General features: G+C 40.2%; 1 protein-coding gene across 1 annotated transcript in view; it reads right to left on the reverse strand.

Moving 5' to 3' along the window:
- Window positions 1–1,721: 1,721 nt before the first annotated feature.
- SNX10 (sorting nexin 10) overlaps window positions 1,722–25,548 on the reverse strand; it is a 35,588-nt gene continuing 11,761 nt past the window's right edge. Inside the window, exons 2-7 of the mRNA XM_056857721.1 lie at window positions 22,703–22,751; window positions 15,305–15,391; window positions 14,210–14,310; window positions 13,286–13,384; window positions 2,387–2,602; window positions 1,722–1,955 (exon numbers count right to left, since the gene is read on the reverse strand). Of these exons, the coding sequence (XP_056713699.1) occupies window positions 1,874–1,955; window positions 2,387–2,602; window positions 13,286–13,384; window positions 14,210–14,310; window positions 15,305–15,391; window positions 22,703–22,751 (634 nt within the window). The 3' untranslated portion in view covers window positions 1,722–1,873. The remainder of the gene's footprint in view (window positions 1,956–2,386; window positions 2,603–13,285; window positions 13,385–14,209; window positions 14,311–15,304; window positions 15,392–22,702; window positions 22,752–25,548) is intronic.

The following is a 25,548-nucleotide window of genomic DNA, read 5'->3' on the forward strand; positions in this document are numbered from 1 at the left end:
AGAAAACTAAAAACTGGAATCAAAATACCAAAAATATAAAAAATGAACTAAGTCAGCATCTGGCATGTAAAGAATAGAAAATAATCAATTAAATATAGAACATTTATTTTGAAATGTGACAAAATACAAACACATTCTATACATATTAAACATTAGATCAAACAATATTCAGCATTACAATTTTTCACAAATATTTGGCATTTAAAATACTGTCTTAAAAAAACAGCATGAAAGGCTGTCCAAAAGTACAGGAAACAAACAGTGTAAATCCAAGAATTCATAACTTAATTTGGTTGCTTTGAGATAAACTCTGACTTCGAAAGTTTGCTCTTTTGCCTTTTGTTTGCTGTGCTTTCAGGATCCTTAGGCTGAAATAACTAGATGCAGTCCTACATACCCTTAAATGGACATAAGCTCTACTGATGTCATTGGGATTTACTTCTGAGTAAACATGCAGGATCATATTGTTAATAGTTTCTTCCTGGCTTTGCTCTCACATAAAGGAATTTTAGATTTTGTGTACTATTATCAGCAGACTATAAAACTTAAAAGTACACAAATTCCTTCAAATTAATAGTAATCACATATACATACTTTTAAAATAAGCAATAATATTTTAAATTATTCTGTCACAGCTAACCGCAGCATTTTCTGTTGGATGTCTTTTGTTCACCCTACGTTAACAATTACAAGACCATTTTACTTGCAGCTTTAATTAAATTTTCTAACAGTTGCCTAAGCATATCTTGCCACTAGGTTTCTGTCAGAGATCAGGAGATATTTTTGCCTGCAGATACTTTGATGTTTATCTTAGGAAATGCTGACCCCCCCCCCCCACAATATATCTATCTATCTCATTGGCTCAAAGTAGCTACCTGGTCTCCTCCTCCTCCCACCCCAGTCCTTAAAACACATATACTTTATTTGAATGGAATGTTTCCAAGTACATGCATTTTGGACAGGGTACCAGAGGAGTTATACTGGGGCTGTCAAAACACACATGAATGAATTTATGGAGCTACCCAGCTGGAATCTGTAAATGTGCCTCTAAAAAAAACACCATAAACTTTCGTTAGGTCACTTCACTTAGAGGGTTGTTTCTAATATTCAGTGTCTAAAATGATCCTTTTGCTACATCTTTGTTAAAAACTTCATTTTAAAATTACTTTTAAAATATAACTACAATTACTTTGTAACAATAAGTTAGTCAAAAGAGTTCTCTTGGCAACAGTAACAACAACAAAAAGACAGACACAATTCAGCCAGTGACCCCAGTTTAGTACAGGGTTCTGTGTGTGTAAAACCTACTGATTTTAAACGGCCCTAACCAATACTTACTCTGCACTGGATCGTGGCCACTAATTATGGCTATAACACTGGATTCAACGTTAGGAGCAAAAGTTGAAATATTTTAACTAGCCAACGGAAAGAGTAATCGGAACCCATCACTTACTTATTTGTGAAGGTATTGGCTAAAAGGTTATTTTGTTTCTATGATATATTTATGTAGATCACGCTGGACTGGAAAGACAACTGAATTGTCATTTTACAATGCAGATGATTTTGTGAATTTCCAGAAGTTAAACATTCCAGTACCATTTTCAGATCTAATTATAGTTTTATTCCTACTTCCCCCCCATACAGTAACAGTTCCATAGAAATCATGTAAAAGATTTATTTAGGTACAGGCCATATTTGTATGATTCCGTATTGGAGGGTCTGTAACTGCATACAAATGTGAAATGAAATGAACGAACGGGTGAATGGAGAAAAGACAAAGCTTTGACAGCTGGACGGAAGTGTAACGTATAACTTTCAACCACAATGGAAGGTATTATCTGTCATTTCGGTGATAGCAACATACAATGATATTTCAGGGTTCTTCAGGAACTGTGCTTGCTTTACATCCGTGTGAAATGTTATCATCGCTGCAGTGTCCAAGCCCTGAGGATGAACTGCAGAGAAGGGGGCGGGGAAAAGAGAGAGAAAGAGAGAGGAAATTGGTTTTCACAACACACTCAAAGCCTGAGTAACAGAGGAGAACTTTAATTATCCCCAGTCACAAAAGAGAGACAGGAAATTTGGACTTTTAATTAGCCATTTGGAGTGCAGTTAGATATTTTTTTAGCGAGATAATTTAAACGCGAATAATTCAAGTCTGACTAAATGAAATTCACATAATCAGAATGCAGATAATTGAATTTCTACTGCATTCATTAATTCAGTGTGGAGGTGTGTGTGAAGACTTCTATGATGAGCTGTCACAGCTCAATAAAATCTCAGTCAATTAATTTTTTCATTATCTTAGTACTGCATCAACAACAACAAAAAAGTGAAGTGTGTTTATTATCATGTGTGCGTGTTTAGTAGAATGTAAGGAAGTAACCTCTCGGAATCTGAATCTGCATAATTTTCTTCTTTTTTCTTCTCTTCATGTTCTATAGGGAAACGGCGTTTCATAGAGGCAAACTCCTGGATTGCATCAGCCACAGAGTATTTAGTCTGCCCAGATACACACGCCTCGATCTCTTCTGGACTCAGCTGGGTTTGTACAAAGAGGTGAAGTCTACTGTCTGAAAGCAGTAGCGGATTTTGGAGGATCCTAAAAATAAAAACAAATCAGAAACCTGAACAGGCTTTTAACACAATTTTTTTCAATATTGTATTGCTTTTCAATTATCTGTAATTTATGCCCAAATGCAGTTTTCAATGCAGTATATATACTAATGTGATTGAGCATGTGTTATCTTTATTAAATTCTTTGGAATTTTAGGTGAGTAAAACATGAAGCTAATAGTTAAGAACATCTGTTATAAGAATAATTCCAAGTGCATTTTTTCCCATTTAACCATCTGTTACTACCATGTGGATCAATTACTTTTTTTGGCTAGGGTGAAGGAGGGGGGCAGAGGAGGGGCATACTGTTATAGGAGCTGATTCACAATCGATAACCTTGTAGTCTTTTTTAAAACCACTACATCAACGAAGAAGGATCAGAAAAGGTTTAGACCACAATTTCAAATGCCTGTTTAAAACAGTGCTTATTTATCTAGGCTAAGGCAAATTATGTATTTTACAGTTGTATACAAGTTGCATGTCATGTACAATTATTATTAATCTTCATTTTTAACAGGTTTGTAAAATCATTTTAGAGTACCACAATGCCAATATTTTGTTATTTCATGTGGCTTTAAAATAAAAATGTAAAATTTAGTAAAAAAAAATTAATGCAACAAAATGTAAAATTAGCATAAAGTATTTTTACAAATGACAGCATTTTTTCAGTTTTAAAACACCACAGATTCAAGTTCTCATAAAGTTGTGATCATTCAATCTATTTTTCCCCATTATATTGCTTTAGAACCAATTTCCAGTAGAAAAACATTTATATTAAAAATGTCACTAAAGAGTACAGTAACTGTGGAACTGAGGTCCTAAAAATTTACATGTAGCACCTCAAAATTGATTGGCGGTATTTAGTGGTTTGTAAAATGCATCTGCTCTCGATCAAAATCTGAAATCTTACAGGACTTTGCCAAATTAAGTAGTTTCATGACTGCAGTGTGTATTTGGCAAGAAGAAGTTACTTAACAATTCACAGTGGGTAGCCGTGTTAGTCTGCTTGCAGTAGTCAAAAAGGGCAAGAGTCCAGTAGCACCTTAAAGACTGGACTCTTGCCCTTTTTGATTACTTAACAAAGTTCTATAAGATTCGTCATTAGAGTAATAGCAGCAGCTAAAAGCTAACTCTCCTCAATCAGGGGCAATGTAAAACCATATCCTGGTTCTCTCTTTAAAGCAGATTAACCATACTTGGATTAAATATATCAAAAAGAGGCACCATGTTATTAAATTTCTCTGTTAGAATCCAATATTTGTTGTAGTGTAATACCATTAGTTATAGAAGGTTATCAGATCATAAATACAGCATTGGAAAGACAGTATTTGCAGGAAATAACAACAAAGCTATGTATGATCTGAATTTCGAACGCTGTACCTAGAATAAGTTAGAAAGTTAATAAGGAAGCATGTATATATTCATCCTGTTTTCAAGCAAGAGAGTATCAGAACAAAGATCCATCAAAAGAAACAGGGTGCTGGGGAGCTGTACAAAAACCAAAAGGATCAGACCTATAAAAATTCTATGCTAAACACATACACTCCCTAAACGTTACTGAGGTACTTTCTACAACCCAGAGAACTAGAAACTTTTGCTTTTATTTTTAAATAAAAATTGCAGTTGTCGAGATGTCAGGGTGAATGTAAAGAACTGCATAAATATGCATAAACTAGTTGTAAGTACAACTACGTGTTTGGTTATATGTACAGAGTTGTCATCAGCACGTCAACAAATAGGAACTCTCTGATTTCAGAGAGTCTAGATGTCTTCAAGGTCCTGTGCAATTTTCGCCTGCCATTAATGTGCCACACCTCTGTGTATCTCTCTCAAACAGCATTGGGAAAAACCAACATCCACAAAATCCTGGGTGATTTAATGCCCGTTTAATTCTAATATGACTCTTTTATACCCTCAATTGCCCCCAATGCCACTACTGGTACTATTCTACAGAATACAGGTACACTTTTTTACACTGCTACCATCTTCAAAGCAACAGCATGGTTCAGACTTAAGTTTAGCATTTTAAAAGGCAGTAATTTACACTGTAATCCTAAGAACACTTTCCTGGGAGTAAGCCTCATTGAATAGATCTGAGTAGGATTCTCAGTAGGCCTGCTTAAGATTGCTTACTTAAGCACTTGCTCTCCCATCAAAAATCAGTGAAACTTTACTCTGACCAGATTCTGCCCAAATTTGATTACAGAAAACTACTCAGTTTCTTGCCACCAGCAACTTCCATGATATCAGTTTAAGATACCATAATTCATACTGACTCTTGGTACTTAGGAAACCCCAAATAATAAATAAGAACGTGATCAAAATAATTTTACAGAAAAATAAAAGTTTGGTTACAATGTAAACATACAGCCCACTATTTTTAATTGAGAGTCTTGTAACAAATATCTGTAAAGTTTAGCATGCATACAGTTCAGTTCACACCACAGTGAGTCTTTTTTTTGGGGGGGGATATGCTGGTTTCTGTAGTTAGATTTTAGTTGAGCGGCAAAAATCTAAGTAACTGTTCATGAGATTACACTACAGCTGCTGCTTTGTTGCTGTTTGAAACATATTTTATTTTCTTTATAAAATAATGGGTAATCTTTAAAATTGATTTTTGATGGTTTGAGGCATTGCACTGCAAAAGTAACGGCCACTAATGTCAATGATATTGGACAGAAATTCATTTTAGCTTTATTTCATGTCCAGTGCAATTTTGCTAAGCCTTGAACTACTGAAGCACTGTTATTAACTTGCTGGTACCCTAACACATGGGAACAGCAAACAAAACTGATAAAGAGTACAGGTTGATCAGTACCTCAAGGCGACCATCCTTTTCCACCCTACCCCCACAATCCCCTACAGCTATAATTCAATTTCCAATTTTATTTTACATTGGACTCAATTATTTTAGTTCTCTTTTCTGCTTAATAGTGCCATCTGGAGGTTTAAAAAGTGAAGAGTCCACAAATTAGATAACACACCCTAAACAACAGGTACAGTAGCCTAGAAACACAAACGCTATAAGGCATAAGTTGACCTGAGAACCGAAACACGGATGTTCTCACACAAGCCCTGAAAGCACCTTTTTCTGTTCTTCGCTATGAAATGTTCTGCCTTTTGCACCAGTTATTTCTATTAATTGAAAGGTATAATTAAGCATGTGCTTGACATAACAGAGTGTTCGTTGTGTAGCCTGTACTTTGTGTCACCTTTGAGGGCAGGGTGAATGAAGAAAGCAGTGAGAAGCAGTGTTTGTTCCAAAAAGCGGGGTCTTGTAGAACCACTGGTGGTACAGGAATGGAGATCAAGCATGAAAGAGTCCAGGAGAATGTGGGGCTTCAGGAAACCTATGCTACAGGGCCTGGGACAGGAAGGGTTGCCAATTGTGGGCAGAAAATAATAAACCACGTGGAGAAGGGGGCATCACGAAGTAAACGATGCCCACAAAACTATCATATGATTTGCATTTATTAAGTTATGCTAAGTTAATACAACAAATGGTATGATTTCTGTAAAAAGCGCTGATGTATAATACTGGAACATATATTGGAACCAAGTTCTGAAACATATCTCGACTGTACAAGGATGTTTAACCTACTGCTGTTGTATTTTTATTTTTGCTGCTGTTGTTGTTATAAACTTAAAATAAAGAGTTATAAATAATAATAATAAACCAGGGGGCTAAAGTAGGCATAGGATTTCCAGGTCCACATCCCTCAAGTCCTCCCGTGCTGTCAGTTACACAGCAGAAAAACAGTAAGAATAGTTTCTCCCTTCACTAGAGCATTAACCTGAAAGGCCACAGTGATTGATACTCTCCCTTTTATGCAACCCTTAAAAGATGCAGCAGCTTTTTCAGGGTGCGGCCCTGGGGATTTTAGTACGGAAAGAGACTGGTAGAAAGTGAGATGAATTTCACAGTCTGATACGATTTTGCCAGCCACACCCACCAGGGAGTGCAAAAGGCATCCTAGGCTGGGGCACAAGAGACCAGTGGGACACGGGCTGGCTCTGGGCACTAGCTTTGGCCTCGCTTCTCTCTGTGGCGGTGGCTGAAATCAAAAAGAGATTTGCAGCAGCTATCAAAACTGAGGGGAGGCAGATTAGGCAAGAAGTAAGCCAGGTCCAAGCCAAACCTCTCCTCACTTCTCAAGGCTACACGGCCCACATCTGTAAAATGATAATCTCTCTTAACAGAACCATCTGTACCCAAAGCTCCAGTATCAAAAGCACACACAGTATTTGTCTTCATAGAACACACCAATATTACAGCCATGATGAAAAAGAAGGTGTTCTTGACTGGAGCACTTCTCTGTCTCGAGGGCATTCGCAGACAGCTTCCAAAAATATGAAGGAGGGGGGAATAAAGCTTTTTAAGGTTCTCCCAGTTTGCTTCTAAGGTCAGAGAAGGACACAACTGTCCCACCCACCCCTACCCAGTATTTTGCTAGTTAAAGTGAGAGAAAAGACAGGCTAAGATCTTTCAGTATAAATAACTAGGATTACAACTGAAACACACAGGTATGGAAAGCAGGAGACAAAGAAAAGCCAAGTAGATAACAAAGCGTGAAGGGGGAAATCTACATTAAGAACAAAACAGCAAAAAAGTTTTCAGCTTTGTAAATTGCACCCTCAATTTACAAATTAACAGCTAGCCCCTGGGGATTTTGATGTAGGCTAGCAGTCACCATTTTTAACAGGCAGATTCAGATACTGGAACAGGGATATAATCTATTCATGTAAGCATTTACAGTACATTTCTTCTATAAAGAGTTTTTGCACATGTGTCTGCACAAACATAGGCCCAGGCCTACCAAGCTGCCCCAATGGTGAGGAGTAATGTAAGTCTGCACATGCCCAGGGGCACTCTGTTATTTCACCTTTTTGCTGGCTGAGAGCCTGGCACAAGCTAAACCTGGAATTCTCCATGCAAGAGGCTTTTCAAGATCATAATCAACGGTGGAATAGAAGATTAGAAAACCACACTTGAATTCCTTTCTTTGTAAGGCTACCTCCCAAGATTTTTTACTTTTAGAACATTTGTGGAGGGTGCAGATGTGAGCTTCAGAACATGTTTATCATCCCTAAACTAAAGCAAGTATTTTTTAATAAAAGGCAAACCATGTGCTTTGTCTTGTTTGGACAGAGGCCAAACTCTGGTTCCTTTCAACATGATTTTATTAGGTATATTACACACTGTTCTGTTGCAGGAGAACATATGGGTGAGCAGCACAACTTAATCCTAACTAAAGATTTCCTGTATCTTCTGTAATCCAATACAGTGACAGATGCACGCTTGCATGTGTGCAGAAGGTTAACACTCTGATTTTGTTTTCAACAAATTTACTCAGCCCATTTACATCATATCATGACAGAAAAGAAGGGGGGAATCAAACCCTACAGATATAAGCAAACACAGCCTGTGTGCTGGTGCCCTCTACTGAATGTACCCATATTCACGATTCAACAGGAATTCTCAGGAAATGCAGGCTATGGGGATACACATCAGTTTCTTCCTTTAACTTTTTTTTTTTTTAAATCGACTGATCTATTAATCACTACCAGGAATATATTTTTAAAAGAAATGTATTAATTAGTATTAATAAATATTGATATGTTCTTTAAATAATATAAAGGGGCTTCCTAAATGTAAGCAATAGCATGCAAATGTAAAACAAAAACAAACCAATAACTGCTAAAACTAATGTGAAGTACAGGCAAGAAAGACTTTAGTAACTATTCAGCATTTTATTGAAACAGAAAGAAAAACAACAATTTGTGTCACTCAAGTGTTGTCATTCTGTCCAAAAGAGCAAAATGATTAAAAATAAGAAATCCAATGGCCTGCAAGAAACTGCAGTAAGGGCAAAGGTGGGATAGAAGGAGGAGATTGATTCTCAGTCCCTCTCCTTCCTTAAAGCACCCACATGTACAGACATACACCCTAAAAAAAAAACACACACACATTCTTATTTGGCCTCTTTCCTCCATTTTCCCCTTACTACTTGGTGGGGGAACAACGGAAGTGGAAGGGCCAATTGGCGGACCCATCTGACCTTTCTACTTGCTTCTGGCATGGGAATTAGCAGATGTCCTCTCCTCTCCCTTAACCTGGGCACTTTCCCTCCCAAGTTCATCGTCACAAACTGTATAAATGAAAACAATTCGAGAATGATAATGGCAGAAGCTACCAATGGTTTGCTTAATGGTGGGAAACATTTCCGTAACTCCACTTCTGGCAACACTTGATCATGCAAAGAAGACTTATGCATAGACAGACCATTTTCTCCATCTAGCTCAATATGGCCTACTCCAACTGGAAGCTGTACTTCAGAGTCTTAGGCGCAGAAGGGTCTTTCCTTCCATCGTCTACCAGAGATTAAATGGATGAACTGGAGATGGAAAGGGACCTTCTCCCTATAAACCATGTTCTCTGTCACTGAGCCACAACCATCCCCTTGCTTCAGCATGCACAGCACAGTCAGGCCAAGCCAGGCGTCCCCCTCCACACCCAATTGGATGAGCAATTTAAGAGGAGAAACCCCAAGGAGCCTAGCGCCTGAGAAGAAGCAGACAATAAAGGATCTGGCACAGAAGCAACCATAGGTACATACAAAAACTCAAACACTAATCGTGGCCCTGGACTGTCTCTGTAGAGAGACAAGCCTGTGCTTAAAGTAATAAAATGGGAGTATCAACTAATCCTGCCCATAATTCACTTTAATAAAGCGAGCCAGCTGCTAGACTCTAGATCCAATTTCAGGCTCAAGGACCATGAGAATCGTTTTAGTTCATTCACTATGATGGGCCTGTGCCGTCCCCTTCTTGGGATTCTGAGCACAACAGATTAAGATGACACTGGGAAGAGAAAATTACAGGTTACTGGAAAGTTTTTAGTTCCTTTCATTGTCAGCCAGATGGACACCATGTAACTGCAACTGTGGGAATTTTTGCTACTTGCAGTGGTATAGGTACCAGAACATTTAGGATTGGTTCACGTTACTTGGCAAAAGTCCATGCAACAGCTTTGGACAGGCACAGGGCTGCTACTGAATTTGCAGTTGGGAAGCCTCTGTGAACCTGTCCAGAAACCGTCTGCAGACACAGCCACAACAAATGCAGCAAAGAATGAAAGCCTCGTATACAGTCATGTGGAGGCTCCAGTTAATTAATGGCACTCCCAGCCATGGCCACGTGTTCCTAAGGTGCTCACATGGGGGGTCCCCAGCTACCATGACCCAATGCCAAACCATAATCTAAAGGTATAACCACTCAGGGAAAATATCTGCAGAGTTGTCTCTCGTACAGCCATATCGCCAGTCCTATTACATAATATAAATTCTTCACTGGTTTGCGACTGGCCCCTGGGAAGGATCATTCCATAGAAGGAGGTGCTGCTTGCCCCCTCTCCCAGCTATGCAGAGAGACTACAGGTTGTGGACAGAGTAAGTGCCTCTCTGGCAAAGGTAATAAGAGAACAAGCTGTATTCTCGGGGTTTCCTGGTTCAAACCTCACCTCTGTGAAGAATTCACTAGGGAGCCTTACACATGCCTCTCTCTCTCTCTCCTCCCCTCCATTCCCCACCTTTAACAAGGGGATAATAATTCTGGTCTACTTTTCAGGGCTGTGGCCCAGGCTAGCCAGCGCTCCTCATTCTCAGAAATTAAACAGGGTTGGCCCTGGTTAGTACTTGGATGGGAGAGCATCAAGGAAGTTCAGGGTCACTATGCAAAGGCAGGAAATGGCAAATTACCTCTGTTTGTCTCTTGTCTTGAAAACCCTACAGGTAAGTCAGCTGCAGCTTGACAGGACTTTACATATACACACAATTGCTATTATCGTGAGGCTACATAATTATTTTTCATTATTTGCAAACTGCACAGGGGACAACAGGATTTCTTAATTGTAGTGTAATCTCACCAGTGCAACTTTCTGTCGATTGCCAGTCCCTACATCCTGTACTATATGCAGCCTTCCTTCCCTAGCCAGGGAGCTGTATCTTGAAAAAGCAGGGGCTTCTTCTTTAGGTGTTCAGGTCAGAGCAACTGTGCACCTTGTTTCCCTGTCTTCCAGTCTTCCCATGAGCAAGAGAACATGATGTTTCATGCCTATGCACTGAATAGAGGGCACAGATGGAGTTTCCCTATACTTTCTCTTTACAACCCTTCTAGGTATCAGAGGATTCTGCACCTCTGTGCAACAATCAGTGTGGTGAGTTTGATGTGACTGTGGGATGGAATGCATAGTTGTGCACTTTAGTGACTGTTTGTAAGGGCTATTCATCATGTACAACTTACTCCCAATTTTCTGAGCAGTTGATCCTCAAGAATTTAAATCAGCTTGGGAAAATCGTTCTACACGCATGCCCTTTCTTTTGAATCCCTTCTGCGGTGGAGTTGGCATATTTCTTCTGCACATGGCCGAATATACAGGAATATCCAGCAAGGGTGCTGAGCATCACCAACTGCATCACTGGGGGTGTCACAGCACCAACCTCTCCCATTTTTTGCACATGGAGTCTAGCGCTGCTACGCAAAAATGACAGACACATTTCCTCCTCCACCAAAACTGTTGTCACTGGCGACTCTCTGTTTACTGACTGGCGACTCTCTGTTTACTGACTGGACAATCAGTGCACATGTGGAAGTGTTGGAGAACGCTCAACAAAATGGCTCCTGACCCTGCATTTACCAGAGCCATTTCCAGAGGAGAGCGACGAGGATGATCAGGGGCCTGGTGACCAAACCCTATGAGGAAAGGGTGAGGGAGTTGGGAAAATTTAGTCTGGAGAAGAGGAGGTTGAGGGGGGACATGATTGCTCTTTTTAAGTATATGAAGGGCTGTCACTTATAGGAGGGCAGGGAGCTGTTCCTGTTGGCAGCAGAGGATAGGACTTGCAATAATGGGTTTAAATTGCAGGCAGAGAGGTACTGGCTGGATATTAGGAAAAAGATTTTTACAGTAAGAGTTGTTCGACAGTGAAATCAGCTACCTAGGGAGGTGGTGAGCTCCCCTTCACTGGCAGTCTTTAAGCAAAGGCTGCACAAACACTTGTCAGGGATGCTCTAGGTTGATCCTGCATTAAGCAGGGGGTTGGTCTAGATGGCCTGTATGTCCCCTTCCACCTCTTTGATTCTATGATTTTAAATAATATGTGAAGCACAACTCTTTCAACAGGTAGTAGCAATTAACAGAAGCAGTCTCCCTATAGAGCGGCCGGCGCAAGTAGCTGCCCCCCACATTATTTTTTTTGTTTTTAAAGGACAAGTTTAACAATAGAACACTGAGGGGAAGGCAAATGCACATGTGGAACAGTTGGGGAACGCTAAAGAAAATGACTTACGAGCCAGTGTCAACTGATGCCATTTTAAATAGTATGTGAAGGACTGGCGCCTCCTCCACCCTGAAGATGAGTGTTTTCTTTTCCTTTTTTTTTAAAATGGCAATAAAATATTGCTAGATCACTGGAGCATTGAAGCAATAGTCTTAGCACATTCTCTGAATCCCCAGCTTTCATATATAAAAAAGTAAGTCTCTAGTTGCTTTCCTCATGGAGATATGCCTTTTTTCTTATATCTCCATGAGGAAAAGGGCTAGAGAATTACCTTTTTTTTAAAATGGAAGCTGGGAATTCAGTGAACCTGCTAAGATGCTCCAGTGATCCAGTGATATTTTATTGCTTTTTAAAAAGCTGACAAGAAAACAATATGACCGTGTAACTGACCAGATCACAGGGGAGATAGTGGAAAAATGCCTGTGCTATCTACTTCTGGTCAGTTTCATAGCAACCAGGCTGACCGCACAACAGCCTTGTTGTGTGCAGGCAGATTCTTCAAACGTTAAAATTTGTTGTTAAAGCAGCAAGAAAGCCCCAGCTGGAGGGGAGGGGGAAGGCAGGAGCAGGGGAGTGGAATCAATTTGGGAGGTTGGATGTGAACATGGGTGGGTGTCAGAGGCAGACAGGGTAGGGGGGGAACTGAACAGAGCATTGCCACACGTTGAGTGAAGCCAACTCAGAATCATGAGGAAATGAATAGTTAAAATTAGATATAATTTACAATAATATATTTTTATATGTGAGAAGGAAAATCATGGAACAAGCTCCACAAACAAGCTCCTAATAATGTTACCATTTGGCTGTACAGAATAAAATGTGAATCAGCCAACGCCTATTTTGCCTTACTATTTCAACAATTGTTCTTGCGGTGTGTGTGTATCTTTGTATTAGTGACCACTGAAGAAGGCCCATTGGGCCGAAACACGTTTGCTTTGGTTTATTGTGATATTGTTTGTATGTCATCAACTTGTGGCTATATATATGTAAGCTGAGGACTACTTAATCTAGACGGTAAATTCAAGGCCTATGTTTTTAAATTTGTATTTTAAATGCACTGTACAATAAACTGATTTATTTTGTTTAATTCATTTTTAACACTGTCTTTACTTAAACCTACGTTGGTACCTTACAAAAATGAAGCCACTGAAACACAGCGCCTTTTAAAGAATCAGTTATGAAGTCCCTTCAACAACAGCAAGGGAGAGTGTATAAATAAGTGGCCACAAGGTGGCTGTCGCGTACAAGAGATGAGGCATGCCGGAGGAGGTCATTAATGACTTCATTAAAGCAACAGAACTATCACGTTCCAAAAAAAGCAATATACTCACTGTTGGAGGAAGTCTTGTAAGCCCTGCCGCCGATGGTCAACGTGGTGGGGGTTATTTATGTTAAAAAAGGGAGTTTTGGATGGCAGTTCTGGCAATTGTCTAAAAAAGGGTGGGGGACAGAAAACAGTTAATGCCCCAAACTGAATTACTGTTTACAATGATGCCTCTGTTCATACAGCCCCTTCTGGACACACAGAGGTTGCTACATGCAGTTCCTGTGCCTGGATTTCTGCAGCTAAACACTCGCCTCTGCCATGTGCATTCCCCAGAACTGGGTTGGCATTGCGTGACCAATACTAAACAGACAATTGGCAATAGATTCAGTCCTCCACACTCTCAAAGACTGACCGATGCGGGCATTTCCAACTCCCTGCACTGCTCCTTTTATCTTCTGTTTCATGGGCAAATAAGTAAGCCATCTCACTGAGTGCTTAGCAGCACTGTAAGCCCTTCATAAATAAGTTATTACATTATTAATAGTTCGAGAGCCTTAGGAAAGGCAAGAGACTTTCTACACCGCTGGTCTGAGTCTCTGCCTCCTCCCTTCTCACACCCTGCAAACTTCGTACACTGACAGGGTTGCCATAAGTCAGCTGTGACTTGGTGGCAAAAAAAAAAAGCAAAGCCAGATAAAGGCTAAATGACATACCAGAACTTAAAAGGAGCAAACGTCAGGTAGTGATTAGAATGCCACACTAGGATCTGAGGTTGAATCCCTGTTCTGCCATGAGGCTTGCTAGGTGACTTTGAACCAGACAAATGTAGAGCTGTTGTAAGGATAAAAGGGGGGGAAGGAACTCTATATAGACTACCCTTATCTTTCTGGAGAAAGACTGGGGGAAGGGGAAATGTACTAAATGTTTAGATAGATTAAAAAAGAAACAACCAACAGAAAACTTATGAAAATGTTTAGAAGTTACTCACATCAGCACTGCATTACTCTGGAGTCTCTGACGAAGCCACACAAATTCTCGAAAGCGCCGCCGAACACAAGAGGTTTTTCTTGTAAAACACATGCTATTTGTCTGTAAAGAAAACACGCCGTGCTTTATGTATAAGTTAATTTCTCTAGGAGATCCACCACTTAACCAGTATGAAGTCTCTTGATTCATATGCTATGCAGTTCAATGAACGAGGCTGGAAGGAGCCTCCGGCTTACTCACATAATCCTCCCTGTGTGGCACCATGAACTAATCAGTTAAGTCCTGGCTCCCAGCAAACCGTAATTGTTTGTTACGTACAAACCAGCAGCCTTGTAGTTTGCAGTGCTGGACATACAACTGCACTTTGCCAGACTGAATTTAATGACAACCAGGAAGTAACTAATTAGCATGTAAGGGGAGGAGGAATCATTCAGACAAGCCTGAGGATTCTTTCAGGGTTATTTTTGTAAATTTGGCACAGCATCTAAGCAAAACCAGTGAAGGCATGCACTGATCCTCCCTCTAGAATCTACATTACAGTCACATCAAAGCAGATGCATGAGGAGGTTGCAGTTTCTTTAAAAATCCATGTCTATTCAATGTATATCCTGTTATTAGAAGAGGCTCACAGTGGCTTCCCATTGAAGGGACCAGCTAAATCCATACGCGCTTCGCTTCAGCTGAAACACCCGGTGTTCCCAGACTACTTGTTTCACCCTGAAGTTCATTTCTAAAAAGAGGTGTCAGGACTTCGTCTGCAGGAAAGTCATCAGCTCAGATTTGATCTCAGGCCTACAGGAGCTAGACCACAGTGAAGAAAAGCTGCTTTGCACGTGCTCAGGAGGATGCTTTTATGAAGAAACAAGGGCTGTACTTTATAGTACCATTTAATGTATGCATAACCTTGTTCTTACTGCACTGTTTTTATTACATTATTTTCCAGCATTTTAATCCAATCTTGTCGTATGTTTATGGTATGTCTTATGTGGTTTCTATTGCATAGCTTTATTATTATTATTGCAAATAATATACCAGCATGCTATAAACGTCATATTTATGCCATATAAAGCACGTTTACAGTAGAGTTTATACTTACATGAATGAAGATCTCATAGTCTATATACGAATGCCAACTGTCTTCCTTCTGAATCCTGGGGTCTCGTACCAAAACTGTTACAAATTCCTGTGGGTGCATAATACAGGGATTAAAATGAAGGTAGGGATCCTCCTTGAAAGAGAGCTGCACCTCTTGCAGACTACTGAAGTCAAGAATGAAAGCAGAACTGTTATTGTTAGTCAAAATTGCAAGCATTAAGAGTAACTTAAAAAAACAACGATGAGTCATTGTGGCTGCAGAACACACCCGGGAAACTTCTTGTCAACTAGCCAAAGGGGAATTTTGAAATTAGATAATCCCGTACACTTCCTTGCTGCCAGGGCATGCATAAGGTCTGTTATTTGCAACCAGTCCCAGTTAAATTTCATAAAAATGAATGAAACAACTGATGCTGATTAATAGATGGCTATCTCCTTCAAACCTCTTATTTGGGAACCTTTTTGGTAGATACAATGGTCTGCTTCAGAGATCTTGCTCTGTGTCAACATTAATTTCACTTTTAACCCAATCCAAGCTATAAAACGTCCCCTAAACTATAGCTGTGTTGGTTAACAGGAAAAAAAAATCCAAAAGCATCAGTAAAGAAATAATTTTATTAAGATCAACCAAAAAAGCAAAGCAGTGAGCTAAGCAGTTACCATCAAGTCTGGATGGTAACCAAAGCACAAAAGGTGTGGTGGAAGGGAGAAAATTATACAGTTGGGCATAATGGAAAGCTCAAGTCTACAGAATGTATGAATGTTCAAAATGGACCAGCAGAGGTGCATTGCAGATTTAGTTTACGTTAGACCATGCTAGATTCCGAAACATGTTATCAAATTGCAATGGAGGTTTACCGGATCAAATATGTCATGGCTACTCTCAATATCTGGAGTTCAGTCCATTTGGTGGCTCATTCTTGTATCTAAAAGGAAATAACTTACTCAGCTGCACTATCCTGTTTGTACCTCCCCTCCCCCTCAGTTCACAGACCTGGGAGAAATCAGTACTCCACCCAGCCACTGATAAGGCACATGCTTCAGCCACAACACTGTTCTCCTGTTCCATAAATGTATCAACAATAAAACTGTTCTCTTCATAGTTGATGCTTTAAGCATATGAGCCTGTTCAACCTTTAAGCAGAAGTTCTGCAGCACAGAGAATGTGGGGCAACTGTACAGCTCCACTATTACAGTAGAAGACATAATTATTATAATTATAATTTTCAGAAGCTTTACAATACTTGGTTTACTTGTTCTCTCCGCATCACTGTAAAGCAAAATACTGCTGTCACCATTTTTACAGAGGGAGAACTGATGTAGAGACCAAATGACTTCTCCATGCCCACTGATGTGAGCTGTAGTACAGTGGCTGAACATGTGCCTCACGTACATAAGGCCCCAGGTTCAATCCTGGGTACTTCCAATTGAAGAACTTCAGGTAGGAGATAGTGGGAAAGACCTCTGTCTGAGGCCCTGAAGCTGCTGTCAGTCAAAGTAACAACAATGTGAGATGGATCAAGGGTCTGCATTGGGGTAGGAAGTTTCATATGTGGGTTTAGCATGCAGTTAATCCAAGCCTGACTCTCTACCAGAGCCAAGAAAAGAAGGTGCTCCTTCTCCTGCAACAGCCATTATGTGCCAATCTGGGGCACAACTTGTACCCTCCTAGGGAAGGGTACAGGAATGAATACACAACACATACACCACATTCTAGACCAAATAAGTTGATGGATACTTCAGCAGTGCTGCATGAAGACTCCTACGCACTTCTGTTTTCTGGGCTATGAGGTATAAGAAATCACAGGTGAAAATACATGAGTTTACTATGATGAAGTCCCATTGACTTTTTGAGGGCAGCAGGAAAAGAGGAAGATCCAACCTGAGATGATTTGATTCTATAAAGGAAGCCACAGCCCTCAGTTTCCAAGACCTGAGCAAGGCTGTTAATGATAGGACGTTTTGGAGGACACTGATCCATAGGGTCGCCATAGGTCAAAAGCGTCTTGATGGCACTTAACACACACATAATTTTCCATTCCATTCTAAACAATCGTTGCTACACATTTTCCTTCTCTGAACATGGCTTGGAATTTCTAGCAGGTTGGCTATTTCCTTGTTTCCTTATCTAATTTCTTTAGTTTATTGCTCCTTTGTCCTTAGATAGCACTTACATCCATACATTCAGTATTCATATACACCCCACAGCTGCTGGTTCTTCTATTCTAAATGCAACTTTCTTGCAGGCCTCTTTGTTTACACCATTAACCCACCAGTATTCAAATAACCACAACTGAAGACTGGACTGGTAAAAAAAAAAAAAAAGCTAGGTAACTCTTTTTGGAGTAGTAGCAAAATAAATAAATAAATAATGCAGCAGTCATTTTAGAGATTAGGCGATTTATTGTGGGATCAGCTTTAATAAGCAAAGACCTATTTCACCAGATGAAGAGGGGTATTGTTTATAATAACCCAGACACACAAGCACAGAATACAGTACTGGGAAAACCAAAAGCAAGTTTCTAGACCATGTGAGTGAGAACATAATCTTCAAGTGTGTGATTATACCAGATGAAATCTCAGAAACTGAAGGGGCGAACTCCCATGGCAGAATATCCAGGGGACACAGTGTTCCACATAGTTTCTTGCCTCTCAAAGCAGCTGTTATAGAATGAATTATTCCTAATAAATATAGGCTTGTTTTGAATTGCCGACATAGGTTATACAATTTGAGTTAACTGGTCCAGAGCTGATTCCCTTAACAGCCAAGATATTCACAGGGCTAATAAAAGTCAAGGCTTTGGAGATTTATTCCCCAAATGTTATTATTTTGGGCAGAAAGGGGTATGTGTGTGAGAGTAAGTATATAGAAATATGATTCCTTTTTGCCAGTCACTTAAAGGACATTTCTTCTTCTTCTTCACAAACATGGCACCTTTGAAGTTACAGATTAGCATACTGAGGCTTCCCACTATTGCTACTACCATCTTAGCAATACTGGCAAAGCTATGAAAGGACAGAAGGTATCGGTTGCCAACTAGGCACCGAAGAGCCAAGTGCATCGACAGCTTTTTTGTGACCCCAGACAAGCTGTGCTTTGCAACAGGAACTCAACAAAATGCAAGAGGTGTTCATTGCTTTGTTTCTTGGATGCTCTCTCTTGTCAACACAACAGCCTTGGCAACACGTGACGATGACGTTTAATAATGCATTGCTTTAAAAAACAATCCGAACAAATTGCACAAGGTAAAAGTCTGTCCTTGTGGTGATTAAACATTAAACAAGCCCAAACAGTAAAGGAAACTACAGATAAAGAGCTTCTGTTCTACAGGTTCATGAACCACAAATAATTCCTGAGCAGTTAAAAAACAATGGTCAACAACTGTTAAGAAAACAAGCCTTGTCCTTGCCAAGCCAGAGTGTAGCACACCAAATACTAGATGTGGACTGAGTAGACTTGGCGGCTAATCTTTCATCAGATAAGAGCTTTACCAGGTGACCTGGAGACAAATTCCTCTCTGGCCATTGAGGGTGGGGAAAAACAGGGGCTTGCCCAGGCCTTTGGTGGAAGATGCAAAAGGTGAATTGGTAGGGTTGCCAACCTTCAGGTACTATCTGGAGATCTCCCGCTATTACAACTGATCTCCAGCAGATAAGAGACCAGCTCACCTGGAGAAAATGGCTGCTTTGGCAATTGGACTCTATAACATTGAAATCCCTCCCCTCACCAAACCCCACCCTCCTCAGGCTCCGTCCCAAAAACCTCCCGCCGGTGGTGAAGAGGGACCTGGCAACCCTATGAATTGGAGATTTCCCAGCTTACAGCACATGCTCTTAGCTTTGGCACTATAGTTGTTCTTAAAATAAGGTGTGCTTAAGGGTCCAATAGATATTTGCAGGTTCAAACTCTCCTTTCTTAGCTAGATACTGGGATCGAGTATACATGTTACATGCAACTAAAGTTTGGGTCTGTTCTCTATTTTTTAAATGAAAGCCCTTTGGAACTTAAATCTGAAGAAGTAGGCTCTGGACCATGACAGCTGATGCCACAGCACATGTTAGTTTTTAAGAATCAAGACTCTTGTGGTATCTAAAAGAATAAGACCAACAATTTTTTCCAGGGTATAAGCTTTCACGAGTCAGTGTTGGCTTTATCACATATGTATCTGACAAAGCCAGCTTTGACCCACAAAAGCTTATATTCTGGAAAATTCTGGATGGCCCAGGCTAGCCTGATCTCGTCAGATCTCAGAAGCTAAGCAGGGTCAGCCCTGGTTAGTATTTGGATGGGAGACCACCAAGGAATACCAGGGTTTCTGTGCAGAGGAAGGCACTGGCAAACCACCTCTGATAGTCTCTTGCCATGAAAACCCCAAAAGGGGTCGCCGTAAGTCGGCTGCGACTTGAAGGCACTTTACACACACACATGTGTAAAGTGTCCCCAAGTCACAGCTGCCTTATAGCGACCCCTGGTGGGATTTTCCAGGCAAGTGATTATGCAGAGGTGGTTTGCCATTGCCTTCCTCTGCAGGGTCTTCCATGGAGGTTCTCTTCCAAGCACCGACCCAGCTTAGCTTCCGAGATATGACGAGATCAGGCTATACTATACCATTCTACACACCCCTTTAAAGTACTACTGGACTCAAATTTTGTTCTACTACTACAGTCTCATGGCTACTCATCTGAAGCTATCCTAAAGACAAATGCGTATGTGGCATCATTTAATGGGCCAAAGCCAATGGGCTTGTTTACACACCATGAATTCACAGAAAATAACTGGGGAGAAGGGATGTCATTACAAAGTGTGGTCAGAAAACGCAGCAGCCAAAATATGTATTATATTAGCATGCAAAGCACAAATTAAAAATAAAATCCAGTCAAAACAGTAAATGGCCCAACCAGAGAGGGTCGGGAGCATATCGAACTGGTTAGGAAATGGCAAAATAAGATAGTTTAGATAAAAGTATTAAATTAAGGCAATTTCTTTTTGTAGTAAAATAGTCCCTACTGAGCCCAAATCTGACATGCATATGAATTCCAATGCAGCAGCTTCATGCTGGTGTTTCCCTTTGAAACTTTCTTTGCTGAAGTAGCGCTACACAGAGTTGTGTGTGTGTGTTAAGTGCCGTCAAGTCGCTTCCGACTCATGGCGACCCTATGAATGAAAGTCCTCCAAAATGTCCTATCTTTGACAGCCTTGCAAATTGAAAGCTGTGGCTTCCTTTAGTGAGTCAATCCATCTCTTGTTGGGTCTTCCTCTTTTCCTGCTGCCCTCAACTTTTCCTAGCATGACTGTCTTTTCCAGTGACTCTTGTCGTCTCATGACGTGACCAAACACAGAGTTACCGTTACCTAAACTCAATTGACAGAAGTGCACGTGAACAGACAATATCAGCATTTAGATGCATATCTGATTTATGCACATGACACCTAATGTCATCCTCTCTACCATATGCATGGGGTGGAAGAGAAGGGAGGATCGAGAAGTGATTAGGAAAAACACAGATAGGAAAGGGTCCAGCTCAAGATTTCTCTGGAGAGAAAGTTCTTCATGGTGTCTCTGCTGCAATAGTTGAGCAGAAAGATGCTGATCCACCCACCTCAGACACGAGCAATGGAACCCATTGTCTAAGGACGGGCAGAGCAAATACCAAAGATTTTTTTCAGCTTACCTCTTGAAGTTTCCAAACAATATTCTGATTGAATGCTTGTTAGCATGATGCCCGGAGACCAAAAATAAGGTACAAGATTTTAGTTCTTTGGTAAGATAGGTTCATATTGGTTTTAGTTTTTGGATGCCCTCCAGTTGCCAATTAACAACAATTCACTCTTAAGCATAATGAAGTCACATATTAGGTTTTTATTTTTCATTCCCTAAACATAATTTTTAAAAAATAATACATCATATAGGAGTATCATGGAATTTGGTATTGTTTTAAAGTTTATTTGTTAACAGTTTAGTTTGAGTAGAGGATTTGTCTTATGGTAATTTGTTTAGTATTCTGTTAATATACGTCATTTTGATCATAAGTACACATAATACTGTGTATTAGTATTTAGTGTAGATACACCGTTTGTGAATACTGTTAAAACTTTTTGGAAAAGTGGATTTATTCAGTTTCTTTTTGTAAATCAGCCGTGTATACCTTGTGACTCAACTAGCCAAGAAAAACCCATGTGTCTTTTTTTCCCCTTTCTAGTTTCCAGCAGGAAGCATACATGATCAATAATGTGATCCTGGTCAGCTGCATTACCCTTGGCGGGTCACAAGCTGTGCATATTGTATATAGAAACTTTTGTGACAAGCACTTTCTGTCTATACGAACGTTATTGACTGTAGAATATGAAATATCTTACCCATCTCTAAAACAAACAATCAAAATATTAAGAGCGTTGGGAACCTGCAGTACATTTTTGTGGTTTCTGACCTTTTCTGCCTCTCTTGTTCCTGGCAGTATATATGGAGAGCAGCAGTAATATATATATATTTTTGTTTTAGAAATAAACTCTTCCTATAGAAAGAGATAAATCAGTCTCTTGAACTAAAAGCTATGCCTAAGGATGTTTACATTTCTCCCTAATCCTACAAAAACAATCCTCATGTCAAACAGACACATAAATTGCCTTCCTGGATGATCTGCCTACCCACAAACGGATGCCTCTAATGGCAAATTCACTTTCACCTTTGTTGTCAAAGCCAACATCATCAGCCATCAGGAGGTATACATATTGAATCCTTTATACCAAGTTATGTGTGCATAGCCCCCTCCTGTACTTGACAATCTCTGGAACTGGGGTCTAAATTCAGGCACACAAAGGGGCCGTCCTCCGACATCGTAACCTGTACCCTGCAAACTTAACTGACGTCAATGGGCTTAGAAAGGTAGAAACTCCACTTGTTATTGCTCTGCAAATTTCTCAGGCACCTTTCAAAATAAAGAGGAACAGACTGCTACATCAAAGATTCTGCTTGAAGAAGCATTCACGTGAAGGCATTTTAGTATTTCAAGAAGCCAGTTTCAAGCACCAAGGAATGTGAGATGATAGTGGAATCCCCTTCTTCTGTAACCCCTTTTGCAGTGTCAGCCTGTCACCGCACCACACCCACAACCCTCGCACAGCATTGTATCACACAAGTCGGAAGAACTATTTTTGTCATCTCTGCACTGCGGCAATTACACAATCTTCTTTCAGGGTTAAGGTGCCACTGAATATACATGCATACGGGAAGTTAGCTGCACAGTTCCTCCATTAGCAAGCTATTGCAAAGTCATAAGCAAGATGACAGTGTTCTCTGGTAGCTTGCCAGTTTTGAAGTGTTTTTAAAGACTGTATCTATCTTTATTGATGCATCCTGACTTATAAACATTAACACCCTTTTTCAAATTAAAAAAATTACCTGCTTTTCATGTTTGGGTGTCATCTTCAAAACTGCATGTGAGATCAATCTAAAGCATAAAAAACAGTAATGCCAAGTAAATATAACTGAAGGAATACAAATCTTTAGAAACATGGAAATAAAAAGAACTATTTTGCATCTAATGTCCTGTCCAATGTTAAACTTCAGGATTCCATTAAAGATTCAGAGAAAACCATCTTGAGCCCTTATCTAGGCCTGTAGCAGTTTCCAGTAGAAAACATGCTTAAGAACCAATCATAATGCTTTGATCTCTCCCTCCCCCTTTGCACCCACCAGAGTAGACAGGAAAACATGTGCAAGGCTGCTTGCTGATACATTTCTCCATCCAAAATAAAATTCCTTTATGGATACAAAGCTGAAACAAAGCCCTACGCACTTCCAGGTGGCGACTCTAAAGGATAACTTTGGAACGAGGCAAGGGCCTCTTGTCTGTCCCAACCCCAATTTACATCCAGCACATTGTTTTAAATTCCACCACTATTGTATGAGCAAAAGAAGATATCTTGTTTTGCTGAAGAAGGTATTTTACTAAACAAATATGCATTTTTATTTATTTAAATTATTTCTTAGCTACTTCTCTGAAAATCTACTTGAGGTGGCTGTCAACCAAATTAAAAGCACTAAAATCATTTTAAAAACTAGAGACAATCAAGGAAACAGCACTTAAACCATAAGCAACAGATTAAAGTACAATAAAATCTGCATAGATAGCATGAAAGATTACCAGGAGCATGAGATTCCATAAAACCAGGGTCAGCCAAAGGAAAAAAAGAAAGCTATACAGACAAACAAGGCAGATAAAAATCAAGTTGAATGAAAAAATGTCAGGGGGAAAATCAACCAAAGATTTGAGCAAATAAAATTGTCCACCTGGCACTTGAACAAACTAGATGCCAGTCAGACCTCTAAAGGATAAGTGTGCCACAAAAAGAGGTGCCATCACTGAAAAAGCCCTATCACTGGTTGCACCCTGTCATCTTCAGAGATGGAGGCACACAGAGAAGAACTTGAGATGAAATTGCTAGTTGGGAAGCAGGATAATTTAGGAGGAGGTACAGGTAATAAATTAAGTAATGCTTCACATTCAAAAAATCCCTGCTGGGTCACTGCACTAGTTGTTTAATGACAACTGTTGCAGCTTCGTACAGGATAAAGTCATGGAATAAGTTCATTTTATTAGCAAAAAAATATATTGTGTGAAAGAGTGTGGTGAGTCAATTAAGGGGTTTTTCTGACTGACTCACAGAGGTATCAGAATTGTTAAAATGCATTCCCGGTGGATAGAAAGCTTAAATATTATGCACATGTGGTCCATAGCAACATTATTTACTTAATTAATTTATATCCCACCATTCCCCCAACGGGGACCCAAAGTGGCTTACATCATTCTCCATTTTATCCTCATAACAACCTTGGGAGGTAAGTTAGGCTGAGAGTGTGTGACTGTCACCAAGCGAGCTTCCATGACAACATGGGGATTCGAACCTGGGTCTCCTAGATCCTAGTCCAACCACTATACCACACTGGCTCTCTTCGATTACAGAAGTTAAAATCAAGCTATATCCAGTCAAAACATACAATCATGTACAGCAAGAATCAGCTCCGTCAGCATTTGAAGGAGATCTTGTTCCTAGCAAGAAGTATTGTAAGAGGACTGTAGGTTGTGCATGTGATGTATTTGTGTTTATGTTGTATTTGTGTTTTAAAAACAATAAAATATTAAAACAAAAACATACAATCATGTAAAATAATCAAGAGGTCTGGAAATTCCCCTTCACATTCTTCAACTATCCAATGGTATGGGAGAGATTCACATTGGAAGAATTGAACATTTTTTGTGCTTGCAGAAGACAGCCTCATTTATTACTATAAGACAATGTTTCCCAACCTGTGGGTCGCAAAGTCTCTGAAAGTGGGTCGCAGACCAGCCCTCCCCAATGGCGGCTCCTGCCCTTTGCATCCTTCTCTTTCTTGCCTCCTCACCAACTTCTCTCATTCTCATCTCCCCCTCCATCTTTGTGACAATAATGGAGAAGGGAGAGGTCTGGCAATTAGTAACTTCATCGTAGTAGCTGAAAGAAGGTGGGGGAAGAATTAGAGATTAGGAGGGAGTGGTTCGACATGCCACAGAAAAACCAGAGGTGGACAGAAAGGGGCGCGTGCTTGCATGGGCTTTGTCTTGGTGCTGCTCCTTCAACACCAAACATCTTGCCCCAGCACCCTGCCATGCATCACGGCCCTCTAACTGCTGTGGGAAATGTACTGCACCGAGCCCCTTGCCACCAGCCTCTTCATCGCCATCTGCCATCTTTGTGTATCTCCTCAACCCACCCCACCCCCAAGTGTACCTCCTCAAACTCCAGCTCTGACCCTGCTGGCAGAGGAGGAAGAGGAGGAGATGAACTCCCTCTTGATGTTGGGTCATAGTGGGGGCATCTGCATCCTTCGTTCGTGAGAAACCAACAAACCAACATCAAACATCTGCTTAGTCCCTACAGAAATTGGAATCCTGGAATAGACGGGTGCCAAGGTTATCATTTTCCTAGGGCACCAAAAAACCTTGGACCAGTCCTGGCTAGGTCACCATACGAAGTAAATTTGGATTTGTGGGCCACCACACCAAAGAGGTTGGGAACCGCTGGTATAAGATAATACCTGCTTCCAAAATTTACTATGGTTCTCCAACACATGACCCTGAAGCTGGGTATTTGATGCATCTATTGCATTATTAAATGTTTAAATGCGTGAATTGATAAAAAATCTTGTAGAACAGTTAAATACTTTAAATAAAAAATACTTTCTTGAAGTTGAGTGTCATGCCAAGA

Source organism: Euleptes europaea, chromosome 11 (genome assembly GCF_029931775.1).
Source record: "Euleptes europaea isolate rEulEur1 chromosome 11, rEulEur1.hap1, whole genome shotgun sequence".
Lineage (NCBI taxonomy): Eukaryota > Metazoa > Chordata > Lepidosauria > Squamata > Sphaerodactylidae > Euleptes > Euleptes europaea.